General features: G+C 56.2%; 1 protein-coding gene and 1 long non-coding RNA gene across 3 annotated transcripts; one reads left to right on the top strand and one right to left on the bottom strand.

The window, feature by feature from the left end:
- Positions 1-6,500: 6,500 nt before the first annotated feature.
- On the bottom strand, positions 6,501-21,295 carry ADORA2A (adenosine A2a receptor). The gene is given in 5 exon segments (XM_033202690.1): positions 6,501-8,274; positions 15,145-15,470; positions 15,472-15,747; positions 16,852-16,968; positions 21,132-21,295. Coding segments are annotated over 3 exon segments (1,293 nt in total). The 5' UTR covers positions 15,532-15,747; positions 16,852-16,968; positions 21,132-21,295; the 3' UTR covers positions 6,501-7,367.
- On the top strand, positions 10,114-19,655 carry LOC117079211. Of its 2 annotated transcripts, none has more exons than XR_004435332.1 (3): positions 10,114-10,192; positions 16,444-16,616; positions 17,315-19,655. It is a non-coding gene; the product is annotated as an uncharacterized LOC117079211 (long non-coding RNA). The 2 variants fall into 2 exon arrangements; XR_004435345.1 differs by having other exon boundaries at positions 10,116-10,192; positions 16,484-16,616.
- Positions 21,296-24,683: the final 3,388 nt, after the last annotated feature.

The raw sequence follows: 24,683 nt of genomic DNA, 5'->3' as shown, positions 1-24,683 counted from the left end.
CCAGTGCTCAACTGAGTAACTGTAGTGTCCATGTTGTTTTGACCTGAACTGATAGTAGGCTGGGTCTCCCTATCCTCCCACTTCTCCCTGCACATTGGCTTTTTTGAAGTTAGGCAGGCTTTTTTTTTTTTTTTTTTTGAGTCTTGCTGTTGCCCAGGCTGGAGTGCAGTGGCGTGATCTCAGCTCACTGCAACCTCTGCCTCCCAGGTTCAAGTGATTCTCTTGCCTCAGCGTCCCGAGTAGCTGGGACTGCAGGCATGCACCACCACACCTGGCTAGTTTTTATTTTTATTTTGATTTTTTGAGACAGAGTCTTGCTCTGTCACCCAGGCTGGAGTGCACTGGCGCGATCTCGGCTCACTGCAACCTCCACCTCCCTGGTTCAAGCAATTCCCCTGCCTCAGCCTCCTGGGTAGCTGGGATTACAGGTGCACGCCACCACGCCTGGCTAATTTTGTTGTATTTTTAATAGAAACAGGGTGTCACCATGTTGGCCAGACTGGTTTTGAACTCCTGACCTCAGGCAGTCTGCCCACCTTGGCCTCCCAAAGTGCTGGGATTACAGGCATGAGCCACCGTGCCTGGCTAGTTTTTGTATTTTTAGTAGAGATGGGGTCTCACCATGTTGGCCAGGCTGGTCTCAAACTCCTGACTGCTAGTGATCCACCCGCCTCAGCCTCCCAAAGTGCTGGGATTACAGGAGTGAGCCACCACATCCTGTCTGAGCAGGACTTTACAGTGGTCCTTGCTCAGTTTTATCTGTCCAGCCCTCTGAGGTCATTTTGAATTTGACTCTGTTGGCTGAGACATTTACTGTATCCCTTCTCCATTAACCTCTTAGATAAGCCTGAATTTCCCTCGTTTCTAGACTTTCATAAACAGATGGGACAGTATAGGATTGAAGAAAGTAAATGATCCATAATCAGTGACCCTTGCCTAGGTCGTCTGCCAGTTCCACACCCACCTCCTGGCACCCAGAGATCAGGGACTTCCAGGTGCCTGCCTTGAACTCACACCTACCACATTTCTCCCTCTGGCAATGGCTGGGTAATGTCAGTGAGCAGAATGTAGAAGGTGGTCAGTAGCTCTCTTCCCTGCCACCCCATTTTCCTTCCCTCCCAGCCTCCTTTCCACTCTCTGATGCCAAGAACACTGGCACTATTGATTGGCTACCCTCTTATTTTTCTGAGCTGAGAATGGATTTATTAGTACAATAATAATGGTCGGCATCATCATGGGTATTTGTGTTGCATATACCTTCCAAAGCACTGCCACATTTATTTATTTATTTTTTTGAGACAGAGTTTCGCTCTTGGTGCACAGGCTGGAGTGCAATGGTGCAATCTCAGCTCACTGCAACCTCTGCCTCCCGGGCTCAAGAGATTCTCCTGCCTCACCCTCCAAAGTAGCTGGGATTACAGGCACTCGCCACCATGCCCGGCTAATTTTTTTTTGTATTTTTTAGTAGAGACAGGGTTTCACTGTGTTGGCCAGGCTGGTCTTGAACTCCTGACCTCAGGTGATCCATTCGCCTTGGCCTCCCAAAGTGCTGGAATTACAGGCGTGAGCCACCATGCCCTGCCCACGTTTATTAACTCATTTTATCTAAAAGTAGGTGTGGCAGCTCAGTGACTTGTCCTGTGAAAGAAGTCAATGGCAAGGCCAGGGATCGAAACTGGTGTTTTGACTCTGCATCCAGCAGTCAGTGGAACAGGGTGGTGGTTGGAAGGAGCAAGTGGTGGGATTATTTGGCATCTCTGAACGAGGCAGCAGAGAGAATCAAGCTGAAACCCCAAGAGACACCCTGCAGGATGCCTGGCCGTGGCCCTCCAGTTCCCCTAAAAGTTCTGGAACTGAAAGAACAATTAATTGTGACATTGAACTGCGACTCAATTTTCCTAAGAGAAAACTTGATAATTTCTAAAAGTCTCATCTATCTTTAACAATTCCAGAAATCTCTGAATATAAACCAGTCTCTATCCCCCTCACTCCGCTTTCCAACCTAACTAGAAAATGTGGGTGGGTTGAGAAAGAACAGAAAAGAAAGATCAAAACTGTGACAGCTTTCTGACAACATTTTAACTTGAAAATTGCCTCCAAATGGATGGCATAATTCAGTGTAGGCAGATGAAAATCAGGCGCAGATTTACTCAGCCCCTCCTTATTCTTATTTCCTGACCAACATGTTGAAGAGATGGGGCCCTGGAGCTGACCGCGGGCCTTTGACAGGCCAGCTTGGCATGGGCCCCTCTGTGAAACCCATCCTGGCTGCCCGCTAGGGTGTGGCTTTCACATCCTCTGAGAGCCTGTGTGTCCCTCACAGGCTTATTCCCTCCGTCAGGCTTATTCTCCCCATCAGGCTTGTTCTCCTTAGTCAGTGGTTAGCTCCCTGCATTCCTGCCCCTGGCTCAGTGTGCATCATCAAGGGCTTATTAAGTGGTTGGGAGAGGGACAGAGAGCCAGGAGATAGGGCTCAGGTCCTAACCAGCACGATCCGAGGGCTTAGCTGGTCGTTAGGTGACAGTCCAGATGGCTAATTTGACAAAGAATCACTCCTCTCCTCCCCAAAACAGAAACACTTCCTTGGACAAGGCAAAGTGTGGATGGGTCCATGCAAAGCCTTCCCCACCTCCCTCAGAGGACGCTGGGTAGGCTACCCCTGTCACCTGCCCAGCCTCATGCTGACTCCCTGGCCTGGCCTTTCTCCTAGGCCAGCCTCCCTCCAAGCCTGACTAATGGGAAGCAGAGGGACTTGTCAGGAAGCTCTGCTAAGCTGCTCTTTCTCCTCTGGAAAAAAGGTTGAACCAGAGTCTCACAAGGTGCTTCTCATAGCTAGATTCTGTGTTCTGTGTGTCCATCCCCCTCTTTTAATGTTGTGTGAGTCATCTGACATTCTCCTGCCCCCTTCCTTGGCTCTGCAGCCTGACAGGGGCTGTCCTAACAATGACAGTAACTGCTAATGATGAGTGACAGCAGCAATGAGGGGCACCTTGGGAGAGGGAGGATGGGTGTGGGGAGGAGGAGAAGGTGGTAACCTTGCACACTGAGCAGTAAGTGTCAGGGAGGGAGCTACTTGCCTCACAGCACACCTGGATCTTCCAAAGTTCTGTACCCTCTAAAGTAAATTCTCCCATCAGCAGAGGGGCATTGCTTAGCATACTCAGAAAACAGTTGTCCGGCACCAGAGCTCAGGGGAGGGTGTCCAACTGGCAAGAGCCCGCAGCAGCAGCCATGCGGGGGAGCAGCACAACATCGCACGACAGCAGCAGCATCCCAGGCACAGAGTGCTGGCCTCACCCACCTTCCCTGCGGCCCCAGGAGCAGGGGTGGGCTGGCAGAGCCCTTCCCACATGCTGAGCAGTTGGATTCCCCTGGGTTCTTGTTTCCTCACCACAGTTGAAAAGACCAGTTTCCCATTTCTGGGATACCGAGTCCCAGAAGATGTAGGGGACATCAGCAGCTCATTTCCTCACAGTACCCAGGTGGCCCCTCTTTCCTGCCCCGCTGTGGTTTGCTGTCCCCTGGTCAGTGCACAGAACTGTGGCCCCTACCCAGCTCCCTGAGCCCCCCGGGTGATGCCTCCCAGAGGATAGGGCCTTAATCCAACCCGATTAAGGTAGGGTTTCAGGAGGGGTGGTTAGAGGAGGAGGGTGAAAGGGAGCCCTCCAGCAGGCTTGTTTCTTGTGAGGGCCAGTGATGAGCTGAGACCCAGCTTGAGCCAGACCCCTGGTCTCAGGCCTCCCAGTGCCCTGGCAACACCCACTGTAGAGAGGGGCTGGGGCCATGGAGAACATGGATCTGTGATGGGACCCATATGCGTGGGACAGGCCTGAATGAAGCATGTTATCCATCCCCAGCCCTTTGGGAAGGGCAGGGAGAGGGTGGAGAGGGGCCCTTCGATAGAGCTGCAGGGCTTAGAGCAGCCCAGGCCACAGCTCCTGGCAGCCTGGCCCAGGGCAGTGTGGACCAGGACATACCCTGTACCCCATGGCACTGGGCTGTTGCTCATGCCCTTCACCAGTCTTCTCATCTCCCTCATGCTGCTGCTGTGGGCACTTATTCCTGTTGAGGTGGGCTCTGCCCACTAACATGTTTATATGTGCACACATGTATTCTCTTACTGTCTGAGGAATAATGCCTGCATATGTTCAGGTCTGTGCCCATGTGCTTACACTCAGGCCTGCTGAAGGTGGGAACTAACATGGGGTGGGTGTGGACATGGGACCCTAAGCTCCTAAGGACATGAGGAGGCCTGTGCTCTACCACTAGGCAGGAGCTGGCCCTGGGAGGACTAGGGCCCATTTGTACCTAGAAGCTTTTGCTGAGCCCCTGGCCCTGTTCTGCCAGCCCCAAAGCCTGCACCCATCTAGTTCAGTACTCAAAGCCTGGTTCCCAAGGTCTCAGAAAAGGCTGGAGACGAGGTTTCATTTTTCCCTACCTTTGTGGTTCTCTTTCTGGCCTCTTCCCACCAATTGCTCATGAGGACTGGCAGCTTCTGTGTTCTTGGTCTTCTCAGGCACACCCCAGCCACTGTTCCACCCTCAGCCCACAGCCAGTGCAGATCCCAGGAGGGAGGAAGCTGGTGTGGACAGGGGGTGGACTCAGTGCATTTGTATCAGTGGCTCCTTATAGGTTGTCCTGGCTGTTCATAAGAACCCCCTAGGGAATTACTTGATCTACCCTGGCCAATTAATCCAGTGTCTCTGGGGCAAGGGACTCAGGCTTTGGTGCTGATTGAAGCTTCCTAGGTATTTCTCCTGTGCAGCCAGTCTAGAGGACCTCTGAGGATATAATAGTGAGATAGCTAAAACAATCCTGTGTTGGTTTTGGGACAGTTTTGCAGGCATCCATATACTAAAAGTGTAAAGAAGTGCAATGGAAAGGGCTGGGTGCGGTGGTTCATGCCTGTAATCCCAGCACTTTGGGAGGCCGAGGCAGGTGGATCATGAGGTCAGGAGTTCGAGACCAGCCTGGCCAACATGGTGAAACCCTGTCTCTACTAAAGACACACAAAAAATTAGCCAGGCATGGTGGCACATGCCTGTGCTCCCAGCTACTCGGGAGGCTGAGGCAGGAGATTCACTTGAACCTGGGAGGCGGAGGTTGCAGTGAGCTGAGATCGTGCCACTGCACTGCACTCCAGCCTGAGCAACAGAGCAAGACCCCATCTCAAAAAAAAAAAAAAAAAAGAAGAAGAAGAAGAAGTGCAATGGAAAGAAATTAAATTCAGGAAAGTGGTTGTTTCCAGGCCTAGGAGGCAGGGTAATGATGGGCAGGGGTCAAATCCAACATTGTCATGTTTCAGTTCTTAAGCAGAGTGCTAGGGACATGATGTTTTATACTTTTTGGTTTGGTTTAAATAGTTCATCATAAGGGCCGGGCGCGGTGGCTCAAGCCTGTAATCCCAGCACTTTGGGAGGCCGAGACGGGCGGATCACGAGGTCAGGAGATCGAGACCATCCTGGCTAACATGGTGAAACCCCGTCTCTACTAAAAAATACAAAAAACTAGCCGGGTGAGGTGATGGGCGCCTGTAGTCCCAGCTACTCCGGAGGCTGAGGCAGGAGAATGGCATAAACCCAGGAGGCGGAGCTTGCAGTGAGCTGAGATCCGGCCACTACACTCCAGCCTGGGCAACAGAGCGAGGCTCCGTCTCAAAAAAAAAAAAAACAAAAAACAAAAAAAAACCCAAAACAAATAGTTCATCATAAGTTAATGGAAAAAAAGAACATGGATTTTACAGTCAGACAGACCTGGGTTTTAAGTTCACTTCTGCCACTTACTAGCTGTGTGACCTGGAGCAAGCATGTAACCTCTCTGGGCTTGTTAATCATCTGTAAAACAGGGCTCACAGGGCTATGTGAAGATTACCCTTGACATTCTAACACTCCTTCCGGAAACCCAGAGTGAGTGAGACCAAACCGGGACAATAACAGCTCCCCGCCAACCTCAGGCAGGGGCAGCTTGCTAAATGCCTTTCAGGCCTCAAACTTCTCCATCACAGAAAGATGGCACTACCTCCTCAGGCAGGAGACCCCTGAGGCCGGGGTCAGAGCAAAAACACCCCTTCCTTCTAGGTTTCTTTTGTTAAGAATAGAAGGAGGGGGATTCTAGGGGAAGGCAGTGTAGCCCCTGCCCAGATCTGTTTGCAGATACCTCTGTGACCTCTGCTAAAGGGTAGAGCAGGGCAGGGGTAGCAGGTCACAGTTCCGAGAAGGTAACATACAAAGAGATCTTCCCTTAAAGATGTAGGAAGATAAAGAGGGAGAGAGTTGCTGGGGAAAGCCCCTTCTCCCACAGCCCCTGTGGGCCCTCATAGAAATGCAGGTTGGATTGTGGTGCAGCCAGGCAGCCTGTCCCCTCGAGGACAGGAGCCTGGGGAGGGCCCCCGGGGCAGGCAGGGTGTCTGCACATACGCACACACTCTCTCATACACAACACATGCCTGTATGTGTGCACAGGCCTAGCTATGGAGTAGGAAACGAACTCAGACACCATTCTTATTTGGACAAGCTTAAAACACGATGTGGCTCATTTTTATTTTATCTCAGAAAAAAACATTCCCTTTAGAAGGAAAGGCAGTTAGACAAGGCCTCTCACCTGGTAGCTCTGTGCTACTCAGCACATGCCAGTGGCCTGCCAGCCCCAACCTCTCCCCTGGGGCCTGGGCCCATGCTCTGGCACTGCTCCGTTACAACTCCCTGTCCTTGATCCCAGATTTGTCACTCCGAGAGATGGCCCTGGGACTGAGAAGTGGATGGCAGCCATGACAACGGGAGAGGACTGCCTGAGGCTCCCGGGCAGAGGCTCTGGTGCCAGGTTAGCAGCAGGACCAACAGCAGACCCAGCAGCCAGGGAGTGAAAGGTAATAAAATAAAAAGGGTTTCCTCACACTTACATTTTTCCTGGAAAAAAGTCAAATGTCACCTCTGGGCCCAGCAGCTCCTGAACCCTAGGAGAGTCTAGGGGGAGTGGTGTGTGGGTGGCAGGAGGCTGTTGGAGCCACTCCCCAGCCTCAGGGCCAAGCTAGTCTGCTGTGCCCAAGCTGCTCTGTGGAGACAAGGTGGTGCTTCCAGATGCTTCTGCAGTGGAGGGCTGGGCCCTGCCCAGTAAAGATGCTGCTGGTGCTGTGGCCCCCACCTGGTGCAAGGCCTCACAGCATGAAACGTCTGCTTCCTCAGACCCCAAGCCCTTCTTGCTGGGCCTCATGCTGCTCCAGCCTGGGGCTCCCTCCTCTCAGTCCAAAGTAGGAACTGGCTGCCCTCAGGGTCTCCTGGTACTCTCTCTCTTCTCCCAACGTGACTGGTCAAGCCAACCAGAAAGATAAAGATTTCCTTCCCTTAGAAAGGGGCAAACTCCATGGATCATCAGGACACTCCTGCTCCATCCTGGGCCAGTGGGTCGTCTAGGCCAGGGGGCTCCGGGCACACTCCCTTGAGCTCATGGCTAAGGAGCTCCACATCTGGGAGGCTTGTGTTCCCCTGGGACTCTTGGGTACTCCCTCCACTCACCAGCCCCAGGGCATAGCCATTGGGCCTCCGCTCAGGGTGGGGAGCGCTGCCATTGGCCCACACTCCCGGCGGGTGGCCGTTGAGACGGAGGCTGACCTGCTCTCCATCACTGCTATGAGCTGCCAAGACCCGGGCACTGGTGCCAGCTGCCTTGAAAGGTTCTTGCTGCCTCAGGACATGGCTACGAATGATCTTGCGGAACGTCTGGCGGAACTCGCGGATACGGTAGGCGTAGATGAAGGGATTCACAACCGAATTGGTGTGGGAGAGGACGATGGCCAGGTACATGAGCCAGAGAGGTGCGTGGTTGCAGTCGGGGCAGAAGAAAGTGAAGCAGTTGATGATGTGTAGGGGCAGCCAGCAGAGGGCAAAGAGCCCCACAATGATGGCCAGTGACTTGGCAGCATGAACCTCCTTCTGCAGTGTGGACCGTGCCCGTTCCCCTGGCAGAGGTTGGCTCTCCATCTGCTTCAGCTGTCGTCGCGCCGCCAGGAAGATACGCAAATAGACACCCAGCATGAGCAGCAGGGGCACAAGCACACAGGCAAAGAAGTTGAAGTACACCATGTAGTTCATAGGGACCACATCCTCAAAGAGACAGGCCACCTGGCCCTCCCCGCAGCCCTGGGAGTGGTTCTTGCCCTCCTTTGGCTGACCGCAGTTGTTCCAACCCAGCATGGGAGTCAGGCCGATGGCAAACGACAGCACCCAGCAGATGGCAATGATGCCCTTAGCCCTTGTGCCAGTCACCAAGCCATTGTACCTGGGGAGAAGAGACCAGCATCAGAGATCTGAGAAACCAGGGTTAAGCTGGGCAAGAGTTCAGAACCCCAGAGCAGCACCCTCTTCGCCTTTTCCTGACTATAAGGTCTTGGACCAGTCATTTCCCACCACCTTGCCCCAGCATCCTCTTCTGTTAAGTGGAAGTAATATGCCTTGCCTTTTTCACAGGCCGCTGGGAGGTAACAGGAGAGCAGGCACCCAAGAAATGGAAACCCATGTACAAACGTCCAGATGGTCATTGAGTAGTTTTTGGAGTAGTCCTGGCACTTAGTTTGGTTGGAGGGAATTAACGCATGATTTTTTGAGGGAGAAAACATTATTTTTCTCTAAAGGGAAATGCGTTGTAGCCTTAACCAAGATCAATCACTTCCATGTTGGTCGCGGCCTTAACCAAGATCAGTCACCTCCATGTTGGTTGATCTTGGTTAAGGCTACGACAGGCTTCCCTTTGGAGAGTGGGAAGGGGTCTGGAGGGTGGCCTCACTGGTTAGGGGCAGTACCAGCCAGATCAGACCTGTAGGGGATCTAGGCCTCTTATACTCCATACCCTGTCTTCTCTTCCCCATTTGCCATTTGACTTGGGGTCTCCAGAAGCCCTGGAGAAGAGGCAGCATGGGGGGTAAAAATGGGGAGGAGGTCCCAGGCCAAAGGAGATGCCATTTCTTCCCTCCAAACCCACCCACAGCCCTCTGGAGAGAAATGAGAAAATTACGTGTTAACATTTACATGGCCATCTTAACATTTGCAAGGAAATACTGAGGTCCAGGGGGACAGTAATCTGCCTGAAATCACTGAGTGAGAGCCAGACAGAAATCCAAGCCTACCGATTCCCAGTCTCATACTCGGGAAATAGCTGGATCTGCCGGCCAGGAAGCAGACCTCAGCCCTGTAGGAAAGGTGGCATAGATTTCATAAGAGAATGGACAATAAGAAAAAAAAAAAAAATCTCCCTAATTTAGGAAGGCAACCTTGATGATCACTGAGGGATGACTTCTGTTTAACAGTTTTGATTCTGGCAAGACCAGATTACACTCCCCTCTACCTGGCAGAAACCCTACCCATCCTTCAAGTCCAGGATAGAGATCTCAGAGACGTTTCCTACCGAAGTGCAGCAGACCCCTACCACATCTGGGCCCCTCGGGGGCAGGGCTTTCCTACATCTAGCTCTGCATTGTCAGCTCTGACACAGTGACACTCGGAAGGTGCAAGAAGGCCGGGCGGGGTGGCTCATGTCTGTAATGCCAGCACTTTGGGAGGCCAAGGCAGGCGGATCACGAGGTCAGGAGATCAAGACCATCCTGGCTAACACGGTGAAACCCCATCTCTACTAAAAATACAAAAAATTAGCTGGGCATGGTGGCGGGCACCTGTAGTCCCAGCTACTCGGGAGGCTGAGGCAGGAGAATGGCATGAACCTGGGAGGCAGAGCTTGTAGTGAGCCAAGATTGAGCCACTACATTCCAGCCTGGGCGACAGAGCAAGATTCCGTCTCCAAAAAAAAAAAAAGAAGGTGCAAGGAAAGATGTGCTTTACTTAACTCTGGAGCTGGGAACCTCCACAGAAACCATCTCATCCATGGGTAGTAAACAGGCGCCTACAGGTAGCACACACAGGAGGCAGCTGGTGGGGCGTTTACCTGGTCTTCACCGCCATGCAAAATGCGTGCCTGCTGTTACCAGATCTCAGGTGGGGCTGGGGAGATGGTTTTCTGGGTATAATCTCCCAAGATTTAAATTTTGTTAACTAATTCAAATTACAGAGAAAAAGAGAAATCCTGGAGGCTTCTGATCTCTTATGTGGTCCAATCCTCTTGTTTTACAGGTGGGTAAATTGAGGCCCGAGGAGAGAAATGGACTTGCTGTGGACATTCCAAGAGCCCAGAGGCAACTCAGGCCAAGGTGAGTCTGTCTGTTCTGAATTTCTTAGGTCATTTCTGAATCCAAACAGTAACCGGACAAACCCATTCACAGGAGCTCCTCAGCACCATTCCACGGGGCTTGGTTACCTGCAACAGGGCCTCAACAGGAGGGCCATAGACTTGCTCATTGCTTCCAAGCAACAGGGAGCTGGCAGGGCCCTCCCTCCTGTTGGACTCGCAAACATAAAATCTCAGGCTCTCTCTTTGTCACATCTACATTACATAGCACTGACTCCATGCCAGACACCATTCTTAGTGCTTTGCAAACAGTAATTTATATAGTCCTCACTGACTGGGAAGCTATATTAATTCTGACATTATTCCTGAGAAAAGCATATCCCTCCCTGGGTTCCAGCCCTATAAACAGGAATGTTTTAAAACTTTGTCTCTCTGAGCCTCAGTTTCTTCATTTGTAAAATGGGACCAAGTCCTGGACCTGTCAGCACTTTGCCCTCTAAGGGCAGAATGGAGAATCAGTGGGTGGAAATTACAGGGAGGCAGATTGTGGCTCAGGGTAGGTAAGAGTTTTTCAGCTGAGCTGTTCACAGGAGAGATGGACTGCCTCAGGCAATAGTGAGTTTCCTGTCATTTGAGGCAACAGAGCAGAGCCAAGCAGCCACAGGGGTGTTGCAGAGCTGCCTGGGCCCTGGGCCACCTGCTTTGCTGGTTTTCAAACTGTTCTCAGCAGCAAACCTTGTCGCCCACATTCCCAGGCAGTCACAGAGGTGAAGCTGCTGGGGAAGGGAAGGGGCTTATTAAATGTTTATTGAATCAGTGAATTGGTGGGGACAGCAGAGCCAACCCAAAGGCTTCTGGGAACACAGTATGGAAATCCCTGGTCTGTCCAATTGTTTACTTGTACAGAAGAGGGAACCCACAAGGGGAGTCTTCCACTGCACTCTGCAAAGAAAGCCCCGTGTGGGGACAGAAACAAAACATACATTAATAGCACTTGACTATATATGCAAAGAATATCTCTGGAAGGATTCTTAATATGGCCTTGCAGGCAGGGAACTGGGGGTGGGGAACCAGGGGGGTATGGAGGACAACTTTCTACTATACTATACTCTTTTGTTCCTTTTTAATGTTGTAGCGTGGGCAAAACATTACTCATTTTTTTAAAAAAACACAAATAGACTAAGTTTATTCAAAAGAAATCCCCATAGGCTGAGAGCCCTGGACCCTGGTGCCCAGGGGGCGGGGACAGCATCAGGGCCCAAATGGAATCACAGCTGAGCCTCAGCCAGGCCCAGCAGTGTACCCTGGGCTGCATCTGTGACTCATACACTCACATCGTGCCCTCCTAGACCCCAAACATTGACCTTCCAGCTGGAAGGGATGCCAAGGCCGTCTAGCATGACATGCCGCCACTCTGGGGTGCCCAGGCGTGTCAGAGAATGTGGGTCCCAGAGCTGCTGCCCACCCCTTGTGGAGGTGCCCTCTGCAGCCCTGTGTCCCCTGGCTTGCAGGCTGCCCCTTTCTGGGGATCTCCATTACCCACATTGGGGGCTAACCCTATGGTCCAAGAATATGCCCCATGATTCCAGGTAGGGCTTTATGTGCACGTGTCCCACCCTGAAGAGTAGGTGGAGCTTTCCTAAGTTGTCCAAAGGAGTCATTGATCCAAGAACTGAAGAGCCATGGACCAACAGGGGAAACCTCCATTCCTTCCCCCAGTATGAACAGGCCTGACTTGGCCTCCACCCTTCCTGCCCACTCTGTTCATCTCTCTCTGTCACTTGGCAGCCAGACCACCCTCCCCTGACCAGTGCTCACATGCTCATTCCTTCCTCAGGGTCTTGTCCCAGGCTTTGCCCCCCACCTGACACACCTGCTGCCACCACACTCATGCCAGTGAGACCCTGCCTGCCCATCCTGCAAGACCCACTGGGTGGCACCTCCTCCAGGGAGCCCTCTCTCCCAATCCTGCCCTCTTAGAAGTCTTAGGACTTCGGGCCTCACCACCAACTGCCACCTGCACCTTGGCCTGTTCCTCAGCCAGCAAGAGCATCCACCAAGGGCTGCTGTGAGAGCCAGGGGACAGTGAGGCAAAAGTCCCCTGGGAACTGGGAAAAGCAGCCCGTGTCTCTCGCCCTGAATTCTCTATCCTCTGGGGACACAGAGAGCTACATCACTGCCTCTGGCCTGGAGTCTTTCTCACAGAGTTCCTCGACTAGGCCCTGTGCTAGCCCAACAGGTTCCCTGAACTTGGAAAATAATAGATTTTTCCAAAATTGAATTCTTTTTTTTAAAAAAAAGTTAATGGAGAGTGGGGCAGGCCTGAGGCTAGACCCAGGGCTAGCTGAATGGACCTTCCTGAGTGGAGCAGGAAATGGCATATAGAGGAGGCTGGATTCCCAGCTGAGAAAGGAGGAGGGAGGATCCCGAGCCAGGCTGCAACTCCAGCTCAGGCCAGAGTGTCTCCAAGTTCCCTTCATACCCCGCTTGCTCTCGGGAGCCCACATGGACACCTCCACATGCCCAGCGGCCCAGGGGCCTTGAGGAGCAGGAAAGCGAAGGGACCTGAGGGCCAGGAACAGCCTGAAGGGCCCTGGAGTCCGTCCACATCAGGAGACACTCGTATGTCCTTCCCTGCTCTGGCCTCCCCATGAGTTCATGAGTAACAGGAGGGTCAGAACGTCCGCCTGGCCACAGTGCAGGCCAAGAGGATGACAGGAGATGCTGAGCTGACATCCTTTGGCAGCTGTAAAGCTATCTGCCCACAAGGGAGGATGAACATCATCGTCGTCATCCTCTCCAGGGCCCCCTGCAGAAGAGACCAGTCTAAGCCTTGCAGAGCCTCATGGAGCAGAGTCAAATGGCTCAAAGTCTGGGTGGAACTAAGGTCCAGCTCCAAGAAAGCTGGGATGAGATGGGTAGAGGATAGGGGGCGGCAGGTCCATGGCTCTGAACACAAAGATCTGAATCCCCACCCTTCCTACCCCGCCAACCCTCCTCAGGGTCCCTGTCACCCCATCCACTCACTGGACCTTCCGAACACCGTTGTGTTCTGAAGGGGCAGAGAGACTTATTCTATTTTATGGATGAGGAAATGGGCCCAGAGAGAGGCAGCTAACTTTCCACAGCCACACAGCACATCTGTCTTACTTCATGGGGAGCCATTCTCTCAACTCTCAGAAAACAGAGGAGGAAAGGGAGAGACAAAAGAGAAAAAAAGTCAAGTTCCTTTAAACTGAGAACAGCAGCCCTGATCACACCCTCTGAATCAGATAAAAAATGAGAGCTTGGCCTCTGCTTCCCCACGGAGCATCCCATCAGTGTATAGACTCAGCTCAGTTCCCTGAAGTCAGCTCCAGTCCTTTGTTCTCTGGCCCACCCGGGCACCTGCAGACAGGGCCCCTCCTGGGCCCCCGTGTTCTGAGCTGCCACTGAACGAACCTGAACTCTGCTCTGCCCGTTGCAGAGCAATGGATGGAGGCTCCCCAGAGACTACACTTGGAGTCAGACAACCCCTAATTCCATCCCTGTCAGGGCTGGCCAGGGTCCCCTTCTCCTTTGCCAAGGGTTCTAGACTCTCCTGGGATACAGAGCATCTGATAGGGCAGTGTGAGGTCCAGACTCCTCCTCTTCCCTGGAGCAGCCCAATGCAGCTCCTGCTCCCGCTTAGAGCCCAGGTGACAGGGATGGCCACCTGGTGCAGGCTCTGGGAGACAGGCTGCCCATGACCGCTCCCCAGTGACTGAAGTCACAGTGGGGGTCAGGCCACATTTTTTTCCAGGCCTAGCCCCAGCTCCACTACCAACTCGTTGTGTGGCCCAGAAACAGCTGGCTCTCTTCTCTGAGGCTCATTTTCCATCCAGAAGATGAGAGGAAATGACCTCTAAGGGCCTCCTGGGTTTGACACTCTAAATTTCCATTTGCTCATTTAGCTGGGTCCTCCTTCCTGCTGGGGCACCCTCAACCTGAGTGGGGCTGCTGTGGCTTCCTCTTTAGATAGGCACCCACCAGTCTCAGATAATTCACCACAGAGATGGCACACTCTGCTCCCTGACTCTCAAGAGGCACCACCTCAAGCCTCATGCATGGCCTCAGGGCCCAAAACCACCCAGGCTGCGGAATTCAGCTGTGTGGTGGTGGGGCCAGGAGGTGGGACAGAAGGCCTCTGAAGTCCCCAAGGGAGGGATGCACTTTCTAGCCTCATCTATGGCCTGGGTAGGTGGAATCCACACCGAGTAAACTCAGCCTCTGGGAAAATCTTCATTTACACAATACTTGGCTGAAGTCACTTCACAAAAGATTCACCATAAAAATCCCCTCCAACAGCCAGCCCCTGAGCACACTGGCTGCCTCCAAAACCATGAGTTCTTGGTGACTTGAGGAGCAACAAAAATTTGCATATAGGTCCAAGTGACTCACTGTGGCATTCAGCCAAGTCACTTCCCCTCTCTGGGTCATTTTCCTAATATGCACACTGCAAGGCTGGCCCAGAGGAGCTGGGGGAATGCAGGTGGCGGGCGGCTCCTAGCACTGAGGTCCTGTGGTTTCCCCTGGCTCCCCGCTCCACCCCAGCATCATGCGGGGAGTTTTGCTCGTGTGTGAGGAATGGCCCAGACACACCCGCTGGCAGCACGTGGGTCACTGGGACCAGAGCTCCCTGCTAAGCCCAATGCCAGACGCTGGCCACACTCATCTGCCAAAAACCAGAGCACAGTTGGCCTCAGGCAGCCTAGGGGAACCCAGGCCTCCTGGGAGGGCCAGGCCGCCCTGCGCCCACAGGAATCAGTCAGTTCGGCATGACTGCTGGCCACGTGCTGGCCCTGGGGAGCCCCTGCTGAGCGCGGGCCCCGTCACCAGCTCACCATGCTGACGCTGCAGACTAGGCCCTGACCCCAGGCTCACCCTGGCCCCGGGCACAGACCAAAGCCTGGGCACCAACAGCCTTTGCACAGATGTAACCCCGGCCCTGCTCACCGGAGCGGAATGCGGATGGCGATGTAGCGGTCAATGGCGATGGCCAGGAGGCTGAAGATGGAGCTCTGTGTGAGGACCAGGACAAAGCAGGCAATGAAGAGGCAGCCGTGGCAGGCAGCACAGAACCCGGTGCTGATGGTGATGGCAAAGGGGATGGCGAGCACGCCCACTGCGATGTCGGCCGCCGCCAGCGACACCACAAAGTAGTTGGTGACATTCTGTAGGTTGCTGTTGAGCCACACGGCCCAGCACACCAGAACGTTGCCCAGGATGGCCAGCACAGCAATGGCCAGCTCCACCGTGATGTACACCGAGGAGCCCATGATGGGCACGGCCACAGACAGGCAGGCTCAGCACGGACGCGGGCTGGGCCAGCTCACGGTCCATCGCTGCAGCCCAGCCGCCCGCCTGGCTCCCAGCCTGGCCCAGGCGGAGGGGCCCAGGCCCCTAAGCCCCTTCCTCACAGGAGCCAAGTGCAGCCCTGCTGGGGTGCTCTCCAAGGGCTTTTTCACAGAGGACTCTGAGTCTCCTGAAACCAGGCCCTCTCCAGGGGTTCTGGCAGCAGCATCATGGCTCAGCCCAGCTTCAGGGTTCCTGAGGCACCTGCAAAGGGATAGCCGATGAGGAGCTGAACCATCTGCAGAGGGCGGACCCTGCAGAAAGTGCCACCCCTAGCCCCACACCCACCCTGGCCCCCTGAAGACCCTACAGCTTCAGATCCCACCCCACCCACAGGCCAGGTGTTAGCCTGAGGATGGCTCCCAACCCCGCCCAGCCCCATGCCCTGCCCGGTCTGCTGTGGTCATAGCCAGGAGGCGAGAGAGGTGGGAATTTGACCCTCACTTTAGAGGACACCCAGAGAACTCACTGAGCAAGACTGGTTCCCTTGGTCCAATAGAATTCCCACTAAGACTCTCACGCAAACCCCTCCCAAGGAGGCAGCCCCTTCTCCCAGGCTCTGCAGAACGAGTAGTGCCATGGCCAGGCGCCTGCCAGGACTCCAGCTCACCCCAGCACTATCCATGGCTCCCTGCATTCCCTACTCTACTCACTGGGGTCACGGTGCCTCCCACTCTGAACTCAGGGCCAAGGATCAGCTGCAGTCTGTTTTTTTCCTGGGGGGCCAGGAACCTGTTAGTCTGTCACTGTGTTGGCTCCCCATGCTCAGCCTCTCAGGCCTCCTATGGCAGCCTGGCCAGTCTCCTGGGTCCTGGATCGCGGCCAGCCCCATGACATTCCCTCCCAGAAAAACCCCTCCCTTCCCAGGCTCTCCCAGTCCCACCCACCTTCTCTCGCCAGGCCAGCTTCTCAGCCCCCTTGGTCCACTCCATCCCGTCAGCTCTCCCAGGAACTACCAGCACCCACCTAAGGGACACCAGCCGCCCTGTGAAAGGACAGGCCAGAGACCCCTGGAGCTCGGATGTGGAAGGATGTGGGGAGCCGCCTGGTCCTGTCTCCCACTGCCGCAAAGGGTAAGCCCTCTCACACTGCGCCCGAACCCGCTGCCTCCAGGTGCCCCCGCCAGTCAGCTGCTGTCAGGGCCGGGGGCGGCGCTGCAGCTGACTGTGAGCTTCCACTCGGAGGGAGCTGCCTCACCTCCCTCCTCCCACACCCTCTCCCCCACCTGCTCCTCTGCCTGGCTGACACCAGGAATGACTAACTGGAGTTTGGTCCCCGGCAGAAAGCAGGTACGGAACCAGGACTCACTGAGGGACTCTGGGCAAGAATGCTTTTCTCTTCTGGGCCTCAGTTTCCTCATTGATACGGTGAGGCAGTTGGACCCCAAATGACCTCTAGGGGCCATGCCAGCTCTCACACATGATTCTATGAGAAGGAAATAAACATTTAAAATGGCTCCCCCAGAGTCAAAATGGAATTAACTGACATGCCTCAGAAGCAGAAGTCTTGGTTCCCCAGCAGGCCTGAGCCCATCCCCAATTCCCAGTGTCCCCCTCGAGCCTGTGAATGGTCTGGGTCCAAACGGCCCTCTGTCCATTAAATTGCCTCTCTCCGAGAGCTAAGAGGCCCTCAAATCTACCCCCTCCAGTCTTGAACCCTTATGGGGCCCTGTGAGTGTATGGCCAGCCACCACTGCCTGCCTGGGGACAAGAGGTCAGAGGCTGCCTTTCATGTGGACTCAGGCAGCCACCTCATCTCTCTTCTCTTTCAGGACATGAGGGACGGAGCAGGATTGGCAACCTGGAGAGGAAGTCACTCCTGGTCCTGAGCCCTGTTCAAACGGTCAGGCTCCCCTCTACCCCACTGTCCATGTGACTGAGTTCAAACAGACCCCAACTTTCCCTCCAACTCCAGTGCTGTCAGCACCTCAAGTGGCTGGAACAGGATTGGCACAGGCTGCAGCCAAACCTGGGACTGGAGGTTCTCCTGCACCCAACAGGCCCTTTTGCCCCTACTAGGAGGCTTGGAATGGAGCATTGACACAGAAGCAGGAGGAGGAAGGAGACAGCAGAGACCAGAGACCCTGCAAAAATGGAGGGCCTGCAGCAGCTGGAGAGGGCTGAGTCCTCCCAAGCCCCTGCTTTCCATGGGGGCACTTGCCAGGCAGCCACTCACAAAGCATGTCGCTGGCAGGGATGCGCCAGACCAGGTCTCCTGGCACCATCTGTGGCCACACTCAAGGAACACAGTTATCCCTGATGCTCCTGGCCTCTCTCCCTGAGCAGGAGTCACCAGGGCCCACCTGACTCATGATAGCCCCTGCCCAATGGGTACAAGTGGAGCTGGTACTGGGCCCAGGCTGCCTCCCACCCGGGTGCCTGGCCTGTGGTTCCAAGGTGGCCTCCCAGGCCCAGCACCACCAGCAGCAGCAACAGGCCACTGTCCAGTGAGGCCCAGTGGGTCACTGAGGAGCCGCCTCTACCCAGGGATCCTGCCTCCCACCATGGCCCTCTCTAGGGCATCTGCATTGAAGGATGCCACAACCTCCTGCCAATCTGACCATCCCAGGCTAGAAAGCTGATGCAGCTCCAGACCATGCTCCAGATTCAAGGGCCTTGCTGGGGGCAGACAAGGTGGAACATAATATGTCTGCCCAGGTGAGGGAGGACTCCCCAGTCCCACCACTTAGAGCCCTGCTGGTGGGGTCACATCATCGGCACCTGCCGCAGGGGCTGGACTGGTGCCGTGCCAGCCGGGATGCCTGGTTTGGGAGGAGCCTGACTGGGGCCTCTGGCAAGGCTTCCCTGGCAGCTCTGGGTACCTGCCTGTGTACCCCCGTTCTCAGGGTCTTTGTACCTTCTGGGCTGTGGGTCCCCACGCTAAACAGCACTAGATACTGATAACCTTCTTGACTACACTGAAGCCAACTTCTTGCTGCCCACCAGCCTCAGTGAGGGCAACAGACCCCTCTGCCCTGGCCAGCCTCGCACGGGGCTAAAGACACCCATGGCTTCTGCCGGCAGAGTCCACACAGGCCACCTCACTGCCCGTCCCCTCCCTCGGCCCCTCCTTAAGCACTCCTGCAGGCTTTCCCAGCTGCTGCCAGCACATCCCGGGTGAGGCTTGCCCGGACCCACAGGCAACCTGGGCCCCTGCCAAGCCAGAATCCACTCTCAGCTGTGCCTTTCTCAGCCCTGAGCAAAGCAGATCAGTGGAGTCAGAGGCACCCTCGGGGCAGGCAGGGGAGGAGTGCGTTCCTTGGGGAAAGGCTGGGAACTACCATAGGCTGGCAAATCGGTCCCGGGCCGGGGGCGCCCTGACTTAACAGGCTTTGCCTGATTTCTGTGGTGTAAATTCTCCCCTTGTGCCCAGTTTCAAGCTACTAATGTGTCGTGGACCAGAACTGGGGAGCAACAGAGTCAGCTGGCCACAATGCCAGCCACTGCTGAGCTGCCAAACCTTATGCGTCCCAGGAGGCACCTGCCTAGAGGTCACGCACTGCACTGAACCTTCAGACACAGCTTGTGCAGCCTGCTTAGGAGCTTGGGAAATGACTGTCATCTGTGATCTTGCTGGTCCCAGGAAACCCATTTTACAGATGAGGAAACTGAGGCCCAAAGGCGTGATGCGACCTCTCTCAGCCTTACCAAGAGAACTGGAAGGTGGCGTAGGGCTGGGGCTGTACCCACAGAGAGCACAGCAGCAGGAAGGCTCCTGGGCCTCCAGCTCCCCTCCCTCAGAAGCCTCCCAGCGTGACAGAAAGGTCAGAGGCCCCAGGGAGGGGATGGGCCCAGGATCTGGCAATTTCCCATCCCTCTCTGTTGGCTCTGTGCATCTAATTAATCCTTCATCATCTGTTGCTAACCAGGAGGGGAAATTAAATACTAATAATGTAATACTTCTCTGTGATTGCCCCTTGTTGGGGACAGATCAGAGGGCAGATGCTGCCCCATATAGACAGGGGACACATGCTGTGGAACGTGCATAGTGCCTCTTGAAAGAACAACCTTATGGGATTCCATGCGGTCAGACTCAAAACTGCTACTTCTTCCTGCCTTCCTCCTCACCTCCCCCAACCCGGCCACTTTAATTAAAACTCCATTTAATCAAAACCCACACATCTTCTGGCCCACGTCTTCTGGTTCCTTGTATGTCACACTAGCAAGGCCCTTTGTACACATGCCCAGATGGTGGCTGTACCCCCCAGAGCCTGCTGCACGGAGGTGCCCACCGGCTTCTAGGCAGTGCCCTGCACATATGCTCCTGAGTGCGTCTAAGGGCAACGTACAGGGCACAGTGCAGGGACTCGGAACTGCTCCAGCCATGCCTGGCCTTTTCCTGGGCTTCAGAATCCCAGCCTTAGAACCCTCCTGCTACTTTCCCATAACAAATGTTTACCACCTCCACCAGGCCTGGCAGAACCCAACTGCTGGGCCACAGGGAGGTGTGCCCCCCACTGCTGTGCCTGGCCCCATTTGGGCCCTGAGCATATGGCAGGGGACCTCAAAGGAGGAAAGGACCCAGGACATTCTTGGGAGATGGCTGCTGCCCTGCAGTTTCAGGCACTGCAGGCCACTCCCTGTCTCCACAACCTTGGCTCACCTAAGAGGAGTCGCAAATCAATTTCAAAGCGCAAGAGGTAAATGAAGGCTAAGAAAGGCAAGCAACAGAATAAAAAATATGGAGATGAATTCATTCCAGCAGAAAGGAAGGTAATACAGTAATCTAATAATGATTTTAGAGACCTTTAGGATGTCCAAAGAGGCAAAGAAAAGAATGGCATCTGTAGACAAGAATGAGAACTTCTGAACTGACTGGTGGAAATGAAACAAGGACAGGTGGATATGAACAAGAAATAATACAAAATCCAGGGACTGAAAAACAGAGGGACTGAAATAAGGCATGTGGTGGGCTTCAGGCACACACATGGTGGAAGAGGCGACTGGGGATCTGAAGCTAGTACTGAGGAATTCTCACAGAAATGCCATGAAGAGACCTAGTCTAGGAGGAAACGGTTGAAAGGCATGGGGTAGACAGAAGCATCAGCAAGTGACTTGCGGGAGCTCGGCAGGGGCATGGCAGGTCATGGGCCCCGCTATGACTGGCTTTTGGGGTGGCCCAGGGGGGCCTGGGCATGAACCTCCCACAGCCCAGGGCCCCAGGATCCCCAAACCCTCCCCAAAACTCATCAGCGCAGGTGCCTTCCTCACTGCCCGGTGGTGACCAGCCACCCAGCATGGGCTCCGCTTCCCTCCTGCCCTCCGGGGCTGCCCGATGGCCCCTACTTTAGGCGCTGGGTGCAGGATGGGCCCAGGACCCAGAGAGACGCCTGGCATCCCTCCCCCACAGCCCGGGTGCGGCTGTAGCTCTCTGCTCCTGGTGGCAGGATGTGGGCAAGATGGGGCCAAGACCCAGCTCCCTGCAGCTGGAGGCTAAGGCCCTGAGCCTGCCTCACAGAGCAGCCCCCACATCGCAGCCCTGGGGCCAGTGCTGGGGGCCCCAGCTCCTGCTCCCCACACCCCCATGTGTCCAGGCTAGGGGCCAGGGAGGCCACAGCTCCCCCTCCTCCCCGCCTGGGCGCCACTCACCCCCTCATACGAGGCTTCGCCTGACAGCCCTCCTCCGAGGGGCCACACCCCGCACAAAGGTGCTGGGGGCCCACGCTGTGCTGAAAGCAGCCTGGTTGGGGGCAGCTCCTGCTCCATGTCACAGTCCCCGAGGCCTGGGAGAGCTTCCCCTCTGCACGCGGCTGCTCACATGTACACAGGCTGCGGTGAGCCACATCACGTCACATGAAGGATCGGCACCTGCACCTCCCTCAAATGGCGGGCAACAGGTACTACGCTGCTGAAGCGGGGACAAGGAGTGTTTCTAGATGGCCCTGAGGACACAGAGCCCAGTAGTCCTGGGCGGGACCCTGTGGGAGGCTTGAAGGGGCGGTGCTGGGTGCAGGGCCTCAGAATGCCCCAGGGTGACTGCACTGAGGATGGGAGGGGTGAGGACCGGCTGCTGGGTCCCTGGGCGGGTGTAACAAAGCAGCCCTGGAGGCTGACAGGAGGGCAAGGTGACCAAGCAGAGCCTGGCCACTGCTTCTTCCCCACTGAGCAGCCTCCCCCAGGCTGGCTCAAGGTTTGCAGAGGCCACTGAGGGACCAGAGGCGAGTCCTCCTGTGACACAGGGGCAGACAAACACCAGCCCGGGGCCTCTGGGGAGAAATCTCCTGCCCATACGCCAGAGGAGACACCAAGTGACACCATCAGCCTCCCTCTGCTTGGCCAGCTCCAGCAGCCTCTCCGCCAGGTGACGGCCGATGCCAAAGACCGGGGCTGCAGCGGCACATCCGAGGGGTGGGGCACAGAAGGGCAGCAGCAGCAGCCCCTGCCCAGTGACTCCTGGAACAGGCCTTTCCTGTGGGGGGTGGTGAGAGAATCCCCATGGCAACTCACAGAAGCAGCATCTGGGTGGGACTTGGAGGAGAAGGTGAAGGGAGAGAGGTAGCGAGAGATTCTAGCAGAGAAAATGGCTGCGGAGGCCCGAAGCCAGGGTCCTGCCTTCCCTGGGCTCCCATCGCCCCCTGTGCTGGGATAAGGGGCAGCTGCTCTCCTGCTCCTCCCTCCACCTGATCCTCCCCAGTCCCTGGCCAGATCCATGGAGTCCAGGCTACAGGGGCCCGGGCCTCCCTCTCTGCCACGAAACTGCCTCTTCCCACCACCCAGAGTCCCAGGCCATGCGCAGGAGGTGGGCAGTCATGTGGGGGCTCTTCTCTGCACCCCAGCTCCATTCCCGTCCCCATCTGGGCTCCTCTGCTCCTTTCAACCTCTGGACCACCCACTTCCTAGGACCAAGCCCCTCCTGTCAATGGCCCAGACCCTTCTCCTGGGAGCTAGAACCCTCCCTTTCACCAGCTCAGCTCCTGCCTGTGTGGTTTCCTCTCCACAGCATCCTCACCACACACGCCCTAAATCCCCTCAGCCTAAGCTTCCCGCCTTCATTCATCCATCCCTCCGTCTGTCCGTCCTTCCTCTGCTCTTCTGCGTGCTCAGGGCCCAGTTTGCGCTGCAATAGACAAGACAGACGCCGCAAACATGGTTGGGAAGGCAATTCTAGCTCATTTGGGGTTAGGTGGCTCGGGAATTAGGTCGGTGAGAGGTAATAAGACCTTCTTTGGGTGTCAGGACACAGCTGAGAGCCACCAGGGGCTGTGGTCCCACACGGCAGGCACTGCCCAGGCCTCACCTGGACTTTTCAGGACATGATGCCTTCAAGACACATGCTGGCTCCCAGGCCAACTGCCATTCACATGTCCCTCTGCCAACAGCAATCCCTGTGGTGTCCCCTGACCCCCAAGCCTAATACCCTCCCCCCCCAGGTTCCCCAGCTCGGCACACATCCCTAACTGGCCCTGTGGTCTGCCCTAAACCTTCCCCCACTCGCCCCCAAGCCAAGGCCTTTCCACATTAGGCATTGCTAAGATCATCATCCTTGTTCTACAGATGAGATATCAGATTCCAGGGGACAGTGACCTGCCCAGTGAGTGGGTCAAGGAGGCAAGACTGAACGAGGCAACGAGGGCACTGAAATCACCAGTCCATCGGGTTGCCCATGAGGCAGTCATTGCCATTGATCGCCCTCTTCGGTCGCGGACTCCTGGAGGCAGGAAGCAGGGCATATTTGGGGATCTGTACTTCACAGGCCGATATGGGAAGAAGCCCAGCACAGCCCTGAGACCAGCCAGGTCAGCCTGGCCCAAGGCCCACCTCCGGCCAGAGGTGACTGGGCTGTCCATAGCTTCTTGAGGCAAGGAGCAGGAAAGCTCACAGCTCAGCCAGCTCAGCACTGGGGGAACAGGGGACGCGGATGGAGGAGTAGTGCCTGGGATTTGCCTGAGAAACACTAGGACTATGGAGAGCCTAGGAAACCCCAAAAAGCAAGCGCAGACCAAGGAGGGACTGACCCCGTGGCCGTGGACTAGCCTGTGAGGCGCCCCTGCCATGGATCTGCCAGGATGGGGGCTGGGGGATGCTGCCCACAGGGCCTGGCCTTCCCAGCCCCACCCAAGGCCTCCAGGAGCGGCCAAAACAGGGCCAGTGAGGAAGCCCCACCCAGCAATAGCGTCCCAGGCCCGCGGTGCTCTACAGAACCCTCCACCATGGTCTCCAGGGCTGGGGCACCCCGGGGCAGCCCTGGCCCGTCAGGGAGTTTCGGAAGGGTGCCCCGCCAGGGAACCCAGGGGGAGCCGACAACAGAGGCAGAATGGAGGCGACCTGAGCACCTGGCAGGAGAGGATAGGGCCCTGTTGGGGGCACAGCCCAGGAGAGGAGTTGCCTCAGGATGGGGACGGAGGGCTGGCTTGACCTGAGGCCCACCCTCCAACGAGGGCCACAAACACCTGCTCCTCTTTGCAGGGCCCCGACTCCCCCAGCCTAGGACCCAGCCCTGGGTCTCCCTCTTCCTCCCATGGTACAGTCGGGGCAACTAAAGTCTGAGTGCGGGACACAAGGATCTCAGCTCTGCTGGCCCGCGGCGGCCTCCTCAAGCCCTTGGGCCGCCTTGCGCCAAATCCCTCGAGAGCCGCTACCATTCCCGCCATTCCTACCTTCGCTCCGGGCAGCCAGGCAGACAGCCGGGGCCAGTCCGAGGCGCGCGCCCACCCCCGCCGGTCCCCCGTCGTCTCCTGGGTCCCCCAAACCCACTTCCCGCCACCACTGTCCAAGGAATGCGCCCGCGCTCGGCCCAGCTTTCCCGACTCCCCCTTTCTCGGCGCGCCCCGGGCGCTCGGGTGCCTCTGCCCGCGCCTCACCTTCCCGGGGAACCGGTATCCGCCCGGCTCCTCCACCTGGGGATCATCCCTCGCCCCGGGGTCCGGCCCGCCAGCCCTCAGGAAGCGCCTCTACGCCCCCTGCCCATTCCTGCTGGAGGAGCTCCTGGAAGGTTCATGTGAGCGCGCGGGGCCGGTCTGCAGCGCATGGACGGACGGACGGACGGACTGACTGACGCTCCCCGCCCGCTACCTGCGGCTCCGCGCGCCGCGCCGCGCCGCCCGCCGCACTTACCTTCCCTCCCCGCCTACCCCCGCGCGCCTTCCGCTCCGGAGGGCTCGGAGGGTCTCGCACGCGGCGCCGCAACTGCGCCTGGGCGTC

This window comes from Trachypithecus francoisi, unplaced genomic scaffold (assembly GCF_009764315.1).
Source record: "Trachypithecus francoisi isolate TF-2019V2 unplaced genomic scaffold, Tfra_2.0 Contig00223, whole genome shotgun sequence".
NCBI classification, from domain to species: domain Eukaryota; kingdom Metazoa; phylum Chordata; class Mammalia; order Primates; family Cercopithecidae; genus Trachypithecus; species Trachypithecus francoisi.
This window is presented reverse-complemented; position numbering and strand designations above follow the sequence as displayed.